This window comes from Cygnus olor, chromosome 2 (genome assembly GCF_009769625.2).
Source record: "Cygnus olor isolate bCygOlo1 chromosome 2, bCygOlo1.pri.v2, whole genome shotgun sequence".
Taxonomy (NCBI): domain Eukaryota; kingdom Metazoa; phylum Chordata; class Aves; order Anseriformes; family Anatidae; genus Cygnus; species Cygnus olor.
In genome coordinates, this window is record NC_049170.1 from 153,589,850 (window position 1) to 153,607,517 (window position 17,668).

Here is a 17,668-nt window from a genome sequence, read left to right on the forward strand (position 1 = left end):
TCAGTTCACCGAGAGCAAGGCATGCTCGCTTTTAAAGTATCTTTTTGAGTCTGAGCAGACGTCTGGTGAAATAACAGATCTACTTCTGCAGAGCTCAGAGAGAAAAACTCATGCACATCTAGAAGAGTTTGCCTGATGGTGTATGGAGAAACAGGACAGAGTTAGGCTTCTTCCAGGCTTCTGGCATGCATTCTATCCAATGTTAGACACCTAAGCTCTGAAACTAGTCACGATTTGCCTCCTGTATTGAATGAACACAGAAAATACTCTCCAGAATGCTGTGCCGATTGTGTAAGGCCCGCATCATTCTGGACCCCACGGTGACTAAACTTCCAGTTTAAGAACCCTCAGTTGTGTGCAGTGAATTTAAGCTTTGAAAATCAAAAGAAAAGGGCAAAAACTCTTGATATAGTCAGAGGAATCGCAAAAACAAAAACAACAAAAAAACCCATAGTATAATATGCGTTAAAATGTGAAAAGTGAAATAGAACAGGTATGAAGTGCCTGTCAGCCATCATATTTGTAGTATGAGAGAAAAACGAAGGGGAAAATACTAAAATTTTGCCAACCACTCTGTTTTTGATGCTTTGGGAAGAAAAAAAAAAGTACTCTTGCATATTTCAGCTTATGGTAGTCACATCTTTTGAGGTCCCTTGAAGTTTGCTTTAAGGGAAAATTAAATTGTTTGACTTAAAACATAAGGAAAAATAAATGACCTCAACGAACCTTAAGGCAAGAGAACAGGAGGTGGTGGCAGCATTGCTTCAGAATCCGTGAATCACTTCCCTTATGTGTTCCAGACAAACAAAAACCTACATACAGAGACCGTAGTTTTGAGATAATCATGTAACTGGTATCAAGTAAACAAGAAAGCATTTTGTCTTGTTATAGTAGTGATAGAGCACAGCGCCTGTCTACTTAACCATGTCATAAGAACACTAAAAGCCTCGTTGTGAATGGGAAAAAAATAATAAATTAACTCTTTCACAAATCTTTTTGCAATTATTCAGGAGCAGTGTTCTGAATTTCTGTGCTACTGCACTCCAGTGAAAGTAGTTTGGTGAGTTATCAGCCCAAAAGAGAAAGGTGATTTCAGGGCTCTCAAAACTTCACTACCATTCACGTTATTTTGACATCCATCAACTGCAGCGAACAGTACTTGGTGCCCTGAGTTAAAGAAATTAATACGCAATTAGAACAAACAACATATCAATGTCAACCTGTAAGAAGGTCAGAGTGCCCGTGCATCAAGCATGGTATCAGGAAGACAGATGCTGTTCAAGGCACCATAAAGCAATTAAATCTTACGATTTGAAGACTGGATACAACCACCACATTCTCTGTGTATGACACTGTTTTCATTCTTTTGCAATCCAGGACTATAAATGCCAGCTGTCTCTCTGTACCCAGCTTGCCACCAGCTATCCACTCATTGTACTAACCACAGTTCAAAAAGCCACCTAAGATTAACAACATACAGTAATTGAACGCTGTATTCATCTGTTCGCACAGAAACAAGCCAATCAGAAACATCAGCCCTTGCTAGAAGAAAGAATCAGCCTAACAAAAATAATTAAATAAAGAAAGAAAGAAAAAGTACTCATTTCAAGGATGCTTAGTGGGAAGCTCAAGTTTTTAATTGGTCATTAAAAAGATTGTATAAGTGAAATCTTGTTCCCCCCAAGACCACCTTTGTGGTTTGTAGGGATTTTTACACCCATCGCAGATTCACTGAAACTAACCTTTATGTTAACTGGCATTGGATGCACAACGGCAATACTCTAGGAAGACATTCTGTGCTATGCCATGTATTGATGTACTCAAGGGCATTGAAAAAGGCAATTTACAAAGAGAAAAGGAAAAAAAAAAAAACACAAAAAAAACCACAACAACATAAGTATGTAAGTCTACTCCTGCACTGTTCCTCCACAGGAATTATTCACATAAGCTTCCCCAGATCAGTCCATTTAATAATCAACCATCTCAGAAATGTTCAGAGTAGCATGCAACATTTCTATTTCCGAGGCCTTGGTGTTATTATACAGCAGAATTAAATGCAACTATTCCCTTGAAGTTTAACTAAGCAAATACACACATACACACACACACACACACACACAGTTTTTAACTCTTCATAGGTTAGAGTGAAGAAGATGGCAGCACTCCAGGACTGCGGGTTTTGTTGGGTTTAATGATCCTCAGTGAAGGGGTTGTGTAGCTTGCATCAAAACCAAATTTAGCCAAAACTGGTTCACTAAAGGACAACACCCTTACAAGGCAGGATCTTCCAAAGTTAGCTTGTTATGCACAGAGAAATGCAACAAATGGATAAGACTACATATTATAAACATATAAGAGATTTTTCTCTGGTTTTCTAGCCCTCAGGTTTAACTCAATTGCATGGGTAATTAAAGATGTAGAAAGCAACTGTCACTAAACTACGTTAAAAGGCAAATATCTATGACTCTGGAAGAGTAGGAGACATAACAGACCCCTATCAAATGGCTCTTCTTCTCCAAAAAAAAGGGAGCTGTAGCATGATTCAAACAAAAAGTTCGCCAGAAGTCACAAAACACTTGTGAAAGTGTTTGCATAAACATCCTGACCGAATGCTACTGGCTAGATGCGTTATGCAACATGATCCCATCCTCATCTGTCTGCTAAAAAACCAAAAAGCTTATCTTCTTTTATGTAAACAATTCCAACAGTACGTGGCTGTATTCAGAATCTGCTGCAGAAGGCATCAGACAAAAATACACAAATAAATTTTGTCTGCAGCTTCCTTATACAGTTATCGTTACGTGTGCACATCATGGCACCTAGGCTCTTAGCCCTGAAGCCGTTCAGCCTGCTCTCGCTACAGCCCATCCTCAAGTCGCGAGAAGGCTGATGCATCCGCTGCATTTTTAAGTGACCTCTAATGAGTTAAAAATCTCTGGGAAAATTACCATAGGCAGACTGTAACTTTCTTCCAGGTCTTACAATCAGTAGGTCAGGCCTAGAGACTGTGCTGCAGGGAGCACGTATCCCATAATACAGACACAGTCTAAAACATCTGTCATGGAATAATATTACAAACAGCTGAAGCTAGGACCATCCATGCAGTTCCTCGAAGCGTTACCAACGTAAACCAGGACACAGCTGTCCTTTCCCAAACAAAGATGCCATGCTCCAGCACCAGACAAGACGTGACCAATTCATAACCTGTACAACAGCAACATCTGCCTGGTACCCCTGGTTGCACAATTCTAATGTCACCCAATCAAATCCAAATGGTTAGGACGAATCAAGTCTAAATATATCATGCCTTAATTATTATGGGAAAGTGGCGTGACTAACTAAAATTCAGCAGAGAGTATTGCTAATAAAACAACTTTAGAGTAATAAGCACTTATTACTTGCCTAGCGTTTTACTTTTTCACAGTACTTATAAAATCATTAATTTAGTATTCAGGCAGAACGAGCTCCATTAACAACATTCACTCATCCATACTAATTCCGGAGGAACTACACCATTTACCTGTACTTGGAAGAGAAACTATGATTTCAAAGGACAAAAATACGTTCATCTATCAGCCAACAAATACCAAAAGGAAGTTGTAATTTCCAGGCTGTCATTCGTCAATCACTTCTCCTTTTACTGACAAGATTGAAACGTTACAAAGAAGTACAGAGGAGTCCAGTAAGGAAAAAATAGATATTAAAACCGTTAACTTTTATGTGCTGCTGATTCCATAACATGAGGGGAAATTTTCAAATTGCTACATTCAGCTGTGAAGTCTCCTAATTTTTTAAGCAGAACATAGGAAAAATTCAATACGACTTCAGAACACACTATGCTCTTTCTCCAGTCAACGTGCGATAAGAATAAAAAAATATATTATTGCATTTCTGTAAGCTGAAATGACGTGAAAGTAATTCACCTTGGCAGTCCTACTAACAGCAGATGTCAAAGAATAGGGCTACATGAGCTGAAAAAGGTGGCACCACGTGATCACGTCAGATGCATTCACCAAGAACAATAAAAAAGGTAATTTAATATGATCTTTTTTGCATAATTTGATTTACGAAGTTATTCTCTTTAAAGCTGGATAAGTCTAATTTCTGCTCCTTCAGATCATAACCATAATTACATACTAATCTGATAAATACAATGCTTGTTTAATGACATATAATATAGTGCAGATAGTCCCTACCCCAAATGCAACAAGCACGCTACAGAAGAGCCTTTTTACTTAAAGGAATACGAATATGTTTCAAGGTACCATTATCGCAACGCTCAGAGTGAAGTGCTAACAGGAAACAAAAATTTAAGAAAGAAAGATGTATTTCATATGCCTGCAATACTCATTCTTTACAATTAAAATAAAATGAGAATAGCATTTTAAAATTGGATGCAGATCTAAAATTTATTCATCTTCTTCTAATGTACCATTAATTTTAGGCACTGTGTGAAATGATGATCTGGTACAATTTTTTTCTCAACAATGATCTGAGGAGGTAACAACTATAGCTTAATACTATATGACCGTTATTAGAAATATCTTCTTATGTTGATAAAGTCAATCGAACGACTGAATTTTTCTTGGTAAGTAAAGGAAGAAATATCACACACATACATTAATGATAAAATATGTTTTCAAGTATGATGTTAAGAGTGTAGGGGTTTTTTTGGTTGTTTTTTTGTTTGTTTGTTTGTTTTGCTTTGTTACTTATAAACACACACTTTTTAAGATTCAGCAACCACAATTATTAGGTACTTTGGAAATCCTTGTAGGCATGTCGAAATAAGAGGTTTGCCAACAATATAAACCCATCGTTCAATAAGGGTCTAAAAGAAGATATAATTAGAAAGTCTGAATTATTTTGAACCCATTGCTACCGTTACCAGGGATTGCAATTATGATCAGTTAAACATGGTGACAAATGTAACTGCTGCTGCTGCAGAGGAAAATCATTCTGCATAACTAACTCAACCTTTGACTACCAGATTTTTTTTAATTTCTTTACTAGTGCCAACACCAAAGCACAATTATAAATTATGAATCATGCCACTGCCTTTTGGGACTAGAACTAATTAACATTATCTAAAACCCAACAAGCAAGGAGTTAAATTACTCAAAGCACGCCACCCTTCCGAAACCTCCAGACCTCCCCAGCCCACGGTGCCCTGGCTGCCTGCCTAAGAAAACTTAACTGTCTAGCGCTAACAACACTCTTCCCACTCTTGTTAGGGCTTCAAATTAAAGCTGTAGGAAGCAGCCTTTGCTATACTTGACATTTAAAATTAATGGAGCGCTGTAATCATCCCCTGTCACATGCTGAGTTTATCCACGTCCATCCCCTGATCTAATCTGCACTGACTGAAATTTAGGCTGGCAACGTACAGCGACCATCACAGAAACAAGCAATGTAAATCATTCCACACACAATGAAAACCCACCACGCCATGGGTTTCGTTAAAAAAACAAAATGACTGTTAGCAAATGACAAATCATTCAATTTATCTAAGTACCTTCTCCATTTCTGTTTATGTTAGTTGGTGCTGTTAGAGGCTGGAGCGGAATAATGATGTCATCGACGTTAGTCCCTTCTTCTGTGTGCTTCTCAGAGACGTGAGACAATAGTTCTGACTGATTCGGTGAAAATAAGTTACAAAGCTTACACATGAAGATGGAACTGATCCCTGAAAAACAGATTTAAAAAGAGAAGTTAATATTTCCAAATTTTAGTCATTTATTCATACTACCACTAGATAACAGGCAGTGAGTATCACAGAATCACAGAATTGAAGTGGTTGGAAGGGACCTCGAAAGATCATCGGGTCCAACCCCCCTGCCAAAGCAGGCTCCTTAGAGCAGGCTGCCCAGGTAGGCGTCCAGACGGGCCTTGAATATCTCTGGAGGAGGCTCCACAACCTCCCCGGGCAGCCTGTTCCAGTGCTCTGTCACCCTCACCATGAAGTTCTTTCGCATGTTGGTGCGGAACTTCCTGTGCTCCATCTTGTGGCCATTGCCCCTTGTCCTATCCCCACAAACCACTGAAAAGAGGTTGGCCAAATCCCTCTGTCTCCCACACCTCAGGTATTTATACACATTGGTGAGATCATCAAGAGTAGCTAAAACAAAGAATATTACATCATTAAATGACAGCGTTCACAATAAATCACAAACAGAACTGAAGAAACGGTTAGACTTCTACTCAGATCTTCATAGGGCAAAAAATTTCACCTGACTCAAATCTTGGCAACAACAAGACCTAAAAGGAAGCAGGACAGACAAAGCCAGTTTTGCCCTTTTAGCCTCAGACAATGTTACGATTTCACAGTTTTTTAAACATCTAATAAACAGAAAATTATACAAGATAAAGACATTGCCCAGTGTTGATGTGCATCCTGTTGGTACAAACACTGAACATTTTATCCTTCACAAGGCAGTTCTGTGATGGAGACTCTGGACTGCACGTCTAATACATGGTCCTGGACCGTGCTGTTCTTGAAGGAGCAGCCAATGAAGAACTACGTTAAAATATTTCTTGGTCAATGCTTTAAACTGAAATTTTACAGAATTTTTTAGACAAAACCTTTTTTTTTTTTTTTTTAAGTTCAGTTCCAAAGTAGTAGAGGTATGATGTGAACACGAAGACACATGAGAGTAAATAATAAAGAAGGGTTACTATCAAGTTAATAATTCAGAAAACTTCAACTGAAAAAAAAAAAGCTCACAAATTTTTGGCAGAGTTCATTTGGGATACTTTGTCTGCAGTGGGTTTACGTGGCAAGGTTTTGGTAGCGGGGGCCATAGGGGTGGCTTCTGTGAGAAGGATCTAGAAGCTGCCCCGTGTTTGGTAAGGGCCCCACTGATGACCAGAGCTGAGCCAATAAGCGATGTTGTTTTGCGCCTCTGCGAGAGCATATTTGAGACAGGGAAAAAAAAAATGCTGCGCCACACAGCAGCTGGGAGAGTGAGAGGAGTGAGGAACAGCCTTGCAGGCGCCAAGGTCAGTGAAGAAGGAGGGGGAGAGGTGCTCCAGGCGCCGGAGCAGAAGTCCCCTGCGGCCTGTGGTGAGGACCATGGTGAAGCAGGCTGTCCATGGAGTACCACGGTGGAGCAGGGTTCCACCCTGCAGCCCATGGAGGAGACCACAGTGGAGCAGGTGGACCTGCACCGATGGAGGCTGCGGCCTGTGGAAGACCCCTGCCGGAGTAGATTCCGGGCCGGACCTGTAGCCCGTGGAGAGGAGACCAGCGGTGACCAGAGAGGAGCAGGTGACCTGGCAGGAGCTGCTGCCCGTGGGGGATCCAGGTTGGAGCAGTTTGCTCCTGAGGGATGGACCCCGTGGTACGGACCCGTATCTGGAGCAGTTGTTGAAGAGCTGCTGCCTGTGGGCAGCCCACGCTGGATCAGTTCAGCAAGGACTGCATCCCGTGGGAGGGACCCCACAGCACAGGGGACGAGAGTGACCGAGAAGGAGCGGCAGAGAAGAAGCGCTATAGACTGACCATAACCCCCATTCCCCTGTTCCGCTGAGCCACTCGGGGGGAGGAGGTGGAAGAGGGCGGTTGGGGGGGGAAGGTGCTTTTGGTTTCTTTCCTTTGTTTCTCGCTTCTCTAGCTTGCTAGTAATAGGCAATAAATCTCACTACCTCCCTACGCTGAGTCTGTTTTGCCCGTCATGATAATTACTGCGCGATCTCCTCGTCGTTATCTCAACCCTTGAGCCCTTTTCATCGTATTTTCTCCCCGTTCCTCTTTGAGGAGGGGGAGTGAGAGAGCGGTTGTGGTGGAGCTCGGCCGCCCACCCGAGTAAAACCACCACACTGTCATTCACTTTAATGTTTTGATCTTTCAACAGTCCCCGCTCCCTTCTGTTTCCAGTAAAACCCAGTAACAGCCAGGAATCAATTTTAACAGCATGCTAGCTCCTCAGCTCTGTATATAAACCCCTGGTCCAGACATCAGTTTCAATTCCTCCTCTCCCTCTGTCCCCCTAAGGAAAACTAGGGACATATCCTCACTGAAATCAAACCAGAACAGCCAATACTATTTAAGGTACAAACTAATCCACAGGTTAGCCAGATAAGTACAGAATGTGATTTTCTGTGAGCTTTGGGATGAATCTGGGATGAAAGAGAACAAAGAAGCTGTACTTTGGAACCTAGTCCCAAAACAATCCCAAACAAAGATGACTACCCCTATTTGATGTTCTTCCCCTCCCTCTGTGACACACTAATTGTATGGTTCACCCCACTCCAGAAAAAACTTTTGAACGTTCAGAATAGCAGCGCTGGCTCTCATTTACAGCTGTTTGCAATGGAACTGTAACAAAAGCAACCTAATCCTTAGAAATAATACAACTACTTCAAAAATAAAAGGCAGAGTATGCCTTCATCTCTTAAAATAGCTCTGAAAAGCAGCCCAAACACTATTCCTGCCGTACAGAATATGCTGTATCCTACACAGACACACAGCTATGTAAAACATATAATATACTCAGCATGGTCTTTTGAGCTTGGTAGGGTTCCTTGTCAGGCATTCTGCTGTCTCAAGCACACACACATTTTTATTTTGGTTGCAGTAAGTTTATAATGGAAATGTTCCTTTGAATCATTTCTGCTCTGGTTATCTAGCAGTATTCTTTTATTAAAAAAAGAATGATGCCTGTTATTAACCCAGTGGATGACGATTCTTCTGTCTAAATACGTGTTTAATGTTCCCACTACAAGACCTATGAGCATCTATCAAAAAAGTTTAACCACGACTGAACGCTGAAATCCCACGATGCAGCGGACACTTCTGTTTTGAGGCTTTCTTTGCCACTGTTTCTGCTTCCTGACCTTCCAGCTGCTTTCTCTGCAAGTTCATGCTCACTGCTTTGTGTCTCCTGTCTCCTCCTTCAACAGTTGTGCACAGCGCTCATAAACCATTTTATTTCTTGTTCCTCCCGGTGAGGACCGGGAGAGGGGCTGAAAACCAGAAGAATGCCCAAAAGTCAGTTTGTTTTTTTCAAGTGCCTGATTATACAAACCTCAGCTTAAGGCTTTTCTAAGAAATTTGTGGGCTTAACACCAAGTAATAAAAAAAATGGGAAACAATCAAACAGGAATAAAGCTGAAGACCAGAAGAGAACTGCCCAGGTGGCACAGAGCACATCAGAATAAAGGAGATGCATGCGCTCTACTTAGAAGTGAGATTGAAACAAAATGGAGGAAAGAAATGATTTTAGGAAGAATAACTGGAAAAGGAGGTCAGAATCCAGAGGATAAGCTGTGCTGATCATGGGCCTAAACCACTAGATTAGGAATAAGCAAATGATAATTGATTAACTGTTTGCTAATTAGGTGGTAGCAATAATAGAGCAATGAATTATAGGCAATTAAGTGTAAAAATCAAATAAGCAATAAGTCAATTAACTATGCAGGGAATCAATGATTAAGTAGTGGATAATTAATTATGCGGGAAATCAACAGAGCAATTAATTAGACAGCAATTAAATATGCAGAGAATGAAAGGAACAGTAATCAAGTATGCAGGTAAACAAACAACAGGAATTTCAGCCAAAACCAATTTGGAGCATTCCAGTTAGTGAGCTCGCCTCGGGTTAATTCATTATCTTCACTTTGCCCATGTAAACCCTGCTAAATGTATCTTGAAATAAATATTACCAGTGACTTTCTTCTTACACGGAAAAGTGGCAAATTAAGCTATAATGTAAATGAAGCCTTTTTTTTTTTCCCCATTCTTCTGAAGATCTCAAGGTACTTCTTAAATAGACAAAAAAAAGTTATACCGAGCATGTAGACAGAGAAGGGAGATTACAAACGGATTACTGAAGACAAATAGGGAGCTGCAGACTAGGCTCCCCTGTTCCCAATCCCCTTCCCAAAGTATAAGAGAGTCTGTCCTCTTTTTCTTTAAAGCAGTAATATTAGAAGAATTACTGAAAATAGAATTATTTATGCAAATAGGTTATCTTATTGCCATATATGCTTTTGATCATTATATGACAATAATTAAAGAGTTAATTTTAACAAGTCACAAACTTTCCTTTAGCACAAAACACAGGCTGGAGGTTTATTTGTTGGTGGTGCTGGTTTTTTGTTTGTTTTTAATATTTATTTTCACAATGAACACAAAGGAGGTAAACAAAAGGGAGATTTGCCATCTGTATTCGTATGCCAAAAATCATTCTAATGTATCCAAAACTCTCAGCACACTTTTTAATACAGACAACATTTTAAAACTTCCATAGTAGTGTTCTGCAACAGCTAAAAGGAACTAGAACTTCATAGATAAATACAAAAATAAAAATAAAAGTTCACTTGATAGCTAGTGGCCCGAGGAATAAGAAATTTGACCAAGAATTTTCTGGACAAAAAAAACCCAACAACTTATATTTAAGATGCTCAGTTGTATCACCCAACAGGCAGGTCCAAAATGCTGCTTCCTCTTTGCCACTCAGCTTTTCCAACTCTGGAATAAGTCGTGTCATAGCATGTAGGACTTGTGGCAAAATCAATTACTAGGTGAGTTATTTATCTTTTTAAAGGTTCTCTACAGAAAACCTTTTAGAAGCAACTATATGAAAGTCCTTCTGTTGCGCATCAGCAAGGAAACAGAATATAGTGAGCCAAGAAACATCAATTTCTTAAAAAAAGACCTCAGTCTTTTTTCAGTTTTAAGGACACGTGGGAAGTGAGAGTTGGCTTCATTAAGGTTATCTGATCGGGGACATTTTCAGTGTGAAGGAGGTCAGTAAGTTAATGGGAGAGATGATGAACAGGAACACAGAGACACAAACCTGGCAGCCAACGCACAACACAGCCGATGCCAAGGACCAAAATACTCCAGCTACTAAATGATGGGCCACCAAGAAAGTGCAGGCACAGCTGTGGAGAAGGCCACCAGGACTTTGGAACTGGTAAGAAAAGGGAAAGGAGGAGCGGGAAGACTTGGGATATTTGAGGAGGGTCTGTGGGACAATATGAAATGGATGAAGGAATGTTTAGATGGAGGGGGAGGAACGGAAAACGGCATAAAAGGGACCTGTTGTGTGAAAACTCTCACCAGGCAGTATGCTTGTCGGACCAGGCCCTGGTCTGATCACTGCTGTCTGTCCTACATCTCATTAAATCCTTTCACAAGAGCCCCTCCGTGTAACCTCACCGTCCAGCCCACCTGAGTGAATCCCGTAGTCTTCGTGCACCGGGTGAGAAAGCCCCTGGAACCGCAAGGCCGCTACCAGCTGCAGCCGCTCCTAACAGCCCCTGACAACAGCAGCGTTGTCTCTGATTTTCCTCCAACAAATTTCACTTCCTCAGATTGCGTGCTACCCTCAAATCTCCAAACCCACGCTTACAAAACCAGCTGCACTTGTGGACGAAGGAAAATCAGTTCCCACCCAAATGTATCTTGGCACTAGAGTATAGTGAGAGATAACCAACTGCCTAAAACCAGCACTAACTTCAAAATATTTCTAAGCCAATTATTAGTATAAAAGAAAAACTCCTGATATCTAACAGCTGATGGATGTCTACAATGAGCTAACATAAACGTTACAATAAACAAATTGTAGCTTCATCTACTGGCAAAGCACAGCACTACCTGGGGATACAAACGAGCTTATAAAAGATATTCATGTTACTTCAGTACCAGACCTGGTCACTATCTTGCCACTTCTCCCTGTCCTGGGCTATGTTCCACCTTGAAACCTGCAAGCGTTCAGTCACGGCAGTATTAACCACAAGCTGTCTTTATGCAATAGAGTTAGATTTATGACACAGAACATTGTAATTACACACTAACGTGAAAATTACTGAGAAAATGTAAGGGTTTCTGCTTAAGTTTCAAATGCAATAAAAACAATACTGCCTATCATATCAGAAGGGGGGCACAATTCTTCCCGTAAAACTATCGTTTTTATTAAAGATCTCTTCCTATACAAACGCTGAGTACGTAAGGCATCATAATGTCCCAGAAAAATAAACAATCCTTTTCCTTGGGAGTTTCTTTAGGGAGAAATATTCAAATACTGAGATAACAGTTAACATGAGAGCAACATGTAAAAAGACGGTAACTTGTGCTTAACACAGGCGGAATTATTCCTCAGTATAAAAAATTGCTTGAACCACACATAAAGGAATTGGCACAGCCAGTGCACTGAATTCTGATGCCTTTGCTAATGCCAAATATATTGACAGTATTTTTTCCTGGGCATCAGATCTTATTACTCTGTGCGCGTCACACTTTTTCCATTTTCAATGATATTTCAAATATATGAAATTTTGAAAACCATATTAGAGAGTAATATGTTTTTATTGCTTCACAGAAAGGACACTTTTTTGTGTTTTAATTAAAATCTACTTTAATCTGTTTAAAAAGAAAACAATTTTCTAAAATACTCTGAAATGCATGATTACATGTTCTTAATACCTTCAGGTAATCAGCACTATTTCATAATTCCTGTAAAAACGTAAGTAACTCTCAGCTGCAATTTTCTATCTCAAAAAAAGTATGTCTAAATGAATGGAAGTCTTGATTCCATATGCTTTAGCTCCAAAAGGCTATAATTTAGCCATCGGTTTATTCCCTAGACCTCTTCCTCCACCTTACAATATTTCAGTTATCATTTTAATAAAGACAGTAGTATAGACTAATTTTATTTCTCTTCATTTGATGGAATTAAAAAAATCAATACTTGTTTCCTGCTGTTTTCTAAATTATGATTCACCAAGAACCACTGGGTGGGGGGGTTATAACGTATCCGCAAATGAAAAGCATGATCCTCACGAAGCATTTAAAAAAATAAAACCTGTATAAAACATCCCAAAACGTCTCAGGGAAGTTGTGGAGTCTCCTTCTCTGGAGATATTCAAGGCCCGTCTGGACGCCTACCTGGGCAGCCTGCTCTAGGGACCCTGCTTTGGCAGGGGGGTTGGACCCGATCATAACTTGAGGTCCCTTCCAACCCCTACAATTCTGTGCTTCTGCGATCCCAATGCCTGTTATTGCTTGGGAGCAGCGGCACAGTAGCATCCCCCAAATCCCCTCTATAATGGCTAAGTGCACTCAGATCCACAACTAACAAAACAACTGCACTGAAAGCAGCAGGCCAGAGAGAAGACCGTGGTTTTAGGTTTTCTTTTTTTTTTTAGTTTAAGGTTTTCCTTCCCCTGAACCCCAACTCGTGTTAGCAACTGGTTTTGTGCAATTTGCCAGTGCAGGACGACCATGGAGGACGAAACCTGCAGCACAGCACGCCTTCTGAGGAAAAGGACACCTGGCCGTGTCTGTTTTCACTTCTAGCTGCTAGCTAAGGTGGGAATAATTTAATTAATTATTACACACCACAAACGTTTTTCATTTTGATATAAGAGAGAAAGTTATAGAACTGTAGCTATACGAGACATTCCTGTAAACAAGTAAAGCACACTGAGATCATACTAATTTGTATTGATTTTAAGGTAAACGTAATCATGTGCATTCACCACCTTCTCCTAAGACAACCAGAACTTTGCTTTCCAAGGCAAACTATGTCTATAGAGGCTCTCAGATGTTGCAGAGAGGTACACAGTATAAGACAAAATCACACTGAAGTGTGTGAATATATTTCGTTAATATATAAACTCCCAAAAAAAAAAAAAAAAAAAAAAAAAAAGATACAATACAAATATAGCAAGGACAGGAAAAGCAAAAGCTGTGGAAAAAAAAGCAGCAGTTAGAGGGGTGCTGTTACCCCCCCGGAACATGAGTGCTGTGAGCTGGGCTGACAGCTTCATCTCTGCCTACGGGAGCATTACAAGCTGAGGAAAGAACACGGAGAAGCAACGGGCATCATCCAACCCAAAACTTACTATGGAAAAGTTTTGGAATTGAAGGCTGAAGCAAGCGCAACAGACCACGAAGATCAAAGAGACTTGCCTTGAAGTGGTAAAGTCGATTTTCAAATTAAGGATAACACAGAAAAAAGACTTTAACGTGAAACAACAGAGAGCACAGAGTTGAGACAAACTGTTGTTTTTGTCTTCCATTTCTTTGTAGTTGCTTTAAGAAAGGAAAAAAGAAATCTACATGCTGCCGCAGTAACGCGCTACGCTTAGTAAGGTGTCAAAACCAGAACGCTGAGCTGTAAATGAGGATGTTGACAGATACACATCCAAACAGGTTTCTGATAAATATTCTTCTAACACCAGTGGGATACCGCAGCCTGCAAATAAAAATTAAAGAGAAAAGAAAGTAGGAAAGTAGCTGGTTGTGAAGCAATGCCCTCTGTTAGCTGAGGCATAGCACCAGCCCCAGCTAGCAGGCTGTTTCAACGAGGAACACAATCTCTGCAGGTGGAAACTCTGGCGCTGTGCAGAACAGCAGCGGCAGGACCACAGCAGCAACAGCCTGACCACGACAGTAGGAATGGCCCTGGCACACCGAAGGAGACAGGAGAAGTTACAGAGAGGAGAAACAACACCCGTTAGGTTTCAATTATCCTTATGCAAATGTCAGGTCAGGACAGGAGACCAAGATTAAATATTTAGACACCGTGAACGGCTGCTTCGCCCAGCAAGCAGGCAAGAGGAGAAAAAGTTTGGGATATGTAACCCACCTTGGGTCTGCAACCACAGTTAAAGAAGGACTCAGAAGTCCTTCTTCTGGACAGGAGTGATAAAAAGCCAAACATTTAACTTCAACAATATGACCACATGAACCATATAAAGATTAAAAGCATCTTTAACAGAACAAAAGCAAACCACAAAAAGGGCTCCAAAAAGAGCTAAATCACCATGAAGATTATTTAAAAGCATTGTACTTGATACTAGTTATCAAAGGCTTTAGAAAGGCCAAGAAAAAAATACATATGTATCGCCTAGCATGGCACATAGCAGTAAAAAGAAGCTTTAGTAGAAGAAAACATTCTCGGAAAAGAAATGAGGAAAACAAACAGACTGTAAATGGTGACAAATTAAGAAATAAAACCACAGTAAAGCAGGTCAATAAAGATTATTTTAGCAACGTGAGAAATAAGAAAGCAGAATGCAGCTTTTTTTTTTTTTTTTAAACACCTCACCAGTAACAGGCCTGCCTGAGAGCCTCTGTACTACCAAAGTAATCTGTGTATGAAAGGAGCCTTCAAAGGAGGTAAGTCCCTAGCAAAATAAGCTTTTCAATTTACTTTCACTCCATAAGGGCTTGGAGAGGTTTCTATGAAAGCTCTCTTGACAATGGCAAACAGTTTAACGACAGCCTCAAAATAAAGGTAAGAAGTGCACTACTCTAAAACAAAAACCTAAGAGGCACAATACACAGCCCTACAACGAGATGGTCCTAAACCACAGACCAACAAACCAGACAAAACACCACAGGTTATTGCTGCAGAAGTCCATTTTCAGCTTAGAACTCTGGATGTTTTAACTTGAAAATCTACAAGAAGGCGGAAAAAAAAGTTCTTTTAAAGGTATAAACATCAGTACAGCCAACAACACAGCACAGTTCGGTAGGAGCTGCAGGTGAATAAATCAGAATCCTCCTAGCTGGGAAGGAGGGAACCGGAGGATAGGGAAAGGCAAAGAGTTATGAAGGAGGAGATGAAACCTCTGACACCTGGTGGCACCAAGGGAAAGGGCTTACTGAAGGGCTGCAGTAGGCCAGGTTGCTGTTGGACATGGGGATCTTGAAGGTCTTTTCTGAGCTAGGGGACTCCAGGACCCTGCTGTCTGCTCACGTTGGTGGATCTGCCCCCACTGCTGTGTTGGAAGAAGAAAAGAACAAACAAGGGGAGGCACTTCTAGGGCTCTAAGGTGGGCGCACATCTGTAGTGATAGCAATGTAGTAGACAAAGCCTTGGAATTATTTGACACAACGGTTTGACATCATCATCTCCAATAAACAGGTAGAGAAAGAAGGGAGTAACAGGCTGCAATACTGCTTTTTGACAGATGCGCCAACTTCGGGCAGTTAACTTGAGTTACGAGCAGACTGGGTATTACAAATTACATCGACTTGCTTCAGAGCTGTCCAAGATACCACCAGAAAGCAGAACCTGCCTCGTGCCTCGTTGTGAAGCTGCCCCAACAGGGAAAAGGCACAAAGCTCTTACTGCTCTTCCCTGTCTGAAGCACATCCTTCCATTCTCACAATACCCCAAATCATTGTATTTAACCTCTGCATTACTAAATTTGTCAAAAAAAAAACCAAACTTTAAAACTACTGATGTTTAATCAGTGAAGGCAGATAACATGTATATGATTTTTTTTATTAGTTTTTACACACACTAGCTTTCTGTAACTTTCTCCAGAAGTATTTGTGAAGTTCTTCAAAAGAAGACACCACCTACACACACTTATGTTGCCTACAATATAAATTCAGGACTGGATTAAAAGGGATCTTCTATTAACAAGTTTAGACCACTGCCAAAGGCAACAAGTTTTCTCCACAAATGGCTTTGTATGAAAACATAATAAAATAAAGAAGCTTATCCGCAGCAGTTCAGAATAATCAATATATCAAATATATAAACAAAGTAGTTTTTCCATCATTTAAAAAGATACATATCCATAAAGACTGTCTTTTTTAACGTTCTAAGATCGCCCCCATGTGGTTAAATGCAACACTGCAAGAGTCCCCACAAAAATACACTAGGTCATAGTACTGTAATACTCAAAACATTTGGAAGCCCTCAGAGAATGAGCAAAGAGGATGCACTCAGCCATCACCTTTAGGATGATCTGGCTGAGATGCTCTGAACCTGGCTTCTGGAAGCACACACAAAGGAAACGCTCCCTTTGGGTGCAGCATCTATCGGGCACCGAACACTCACAGCAGTTCTGGGTTCAACTACTCTCACAGTGCTCATTTTATTAAGACAAATGTGCTTGAATAAATTAGGAATTATTATTATTTTTAGTAAGAGAATTAGTTTCCCATCTAAATCATAGAATCATAGAATAATTAAGGTTGGAAAAGCCCTCCAAGATCATCTGGTCCAACCGTCCCTCTACCACCAGTGTCACCCACCAAACCATGTCCCTAAGCACCGCATCCAAACTTTCCTTGAACACCCCCAGGGACGGTGACGCCACCACCTCCCTGGGCAACCCGTCCCAATGTCTGACTGCTCTTTCTGGGAGAATATAAAGTGGTCCTGGAATGCTTTTACAAAATAGTACTCAGGCAACACAACACTTGTTGGGTATTCTGCTGTTTAGATTCAAGCTATTCTCCTCTTCCCTCTCTGGCATAAAATTCTGAGCTGTACTGTCTATGAACACTGCCCAGGAGAGCCAGAATTAATTTGGGATTCTAAATATCAATTAAAAATTCATCTCCAGGAATGACAGCTGAAAGCTAGATGTCAGTCTACAGGGCAATTAACCGGCATTAAAGCATTGCAACATCACCTCACAAACCCGTACAACAAACACAGGGTTGTGAAACGCAGACAGCACATACACAGTATTATGTTGGCCGTCACGTCTGCATAACTTCATTTCTTAGTGATACGGTTTATGGGTAATGTTGGTGGCAGGGGGGTGGTTGGACCACATGATCTCGGAGGTCGTTTCCAACCGTAGCGATTCTATGATTCCGCACGTAAATCCCCACAAAACCCTGACCAACACACGAAGGTGACAGAGCAATGCCAGAACTCAGCATTAACTATCACACGCCGCTGAATAC

General features: G+C 40.7%; 1 protein-coding gene across 5 annotated transcripts in view; it reads right to left on the reverse strand.

Moving 5' to 3' along the window:
• Window positions 1-17,668, reverse strand: part of ZFAT (zinc finger and AT-hook domain containing) — an 89,173-nt gene that overhangs the window by 70,802 nt on the left and 703 nt on the right. For all 5 annotated transcript variants that reach the window (XR_005816838.1, XR_005816839.1, XM_040547289.1 and 2 more), the window contains exon 2: window positions 5,516-5,686. Coding sequence is in view for 3 of the 5 variants with exons in the window: in XM_040547289.1 (XP_040403223.1) it covers window positions 5,516-5,686 (171 nt within the window). In the remaining 2 variants the exon portion in view is untranslated. The remainder of the gene's footprint in view (window positions 1-5,515; window positions 5,687-17,668) is intronic.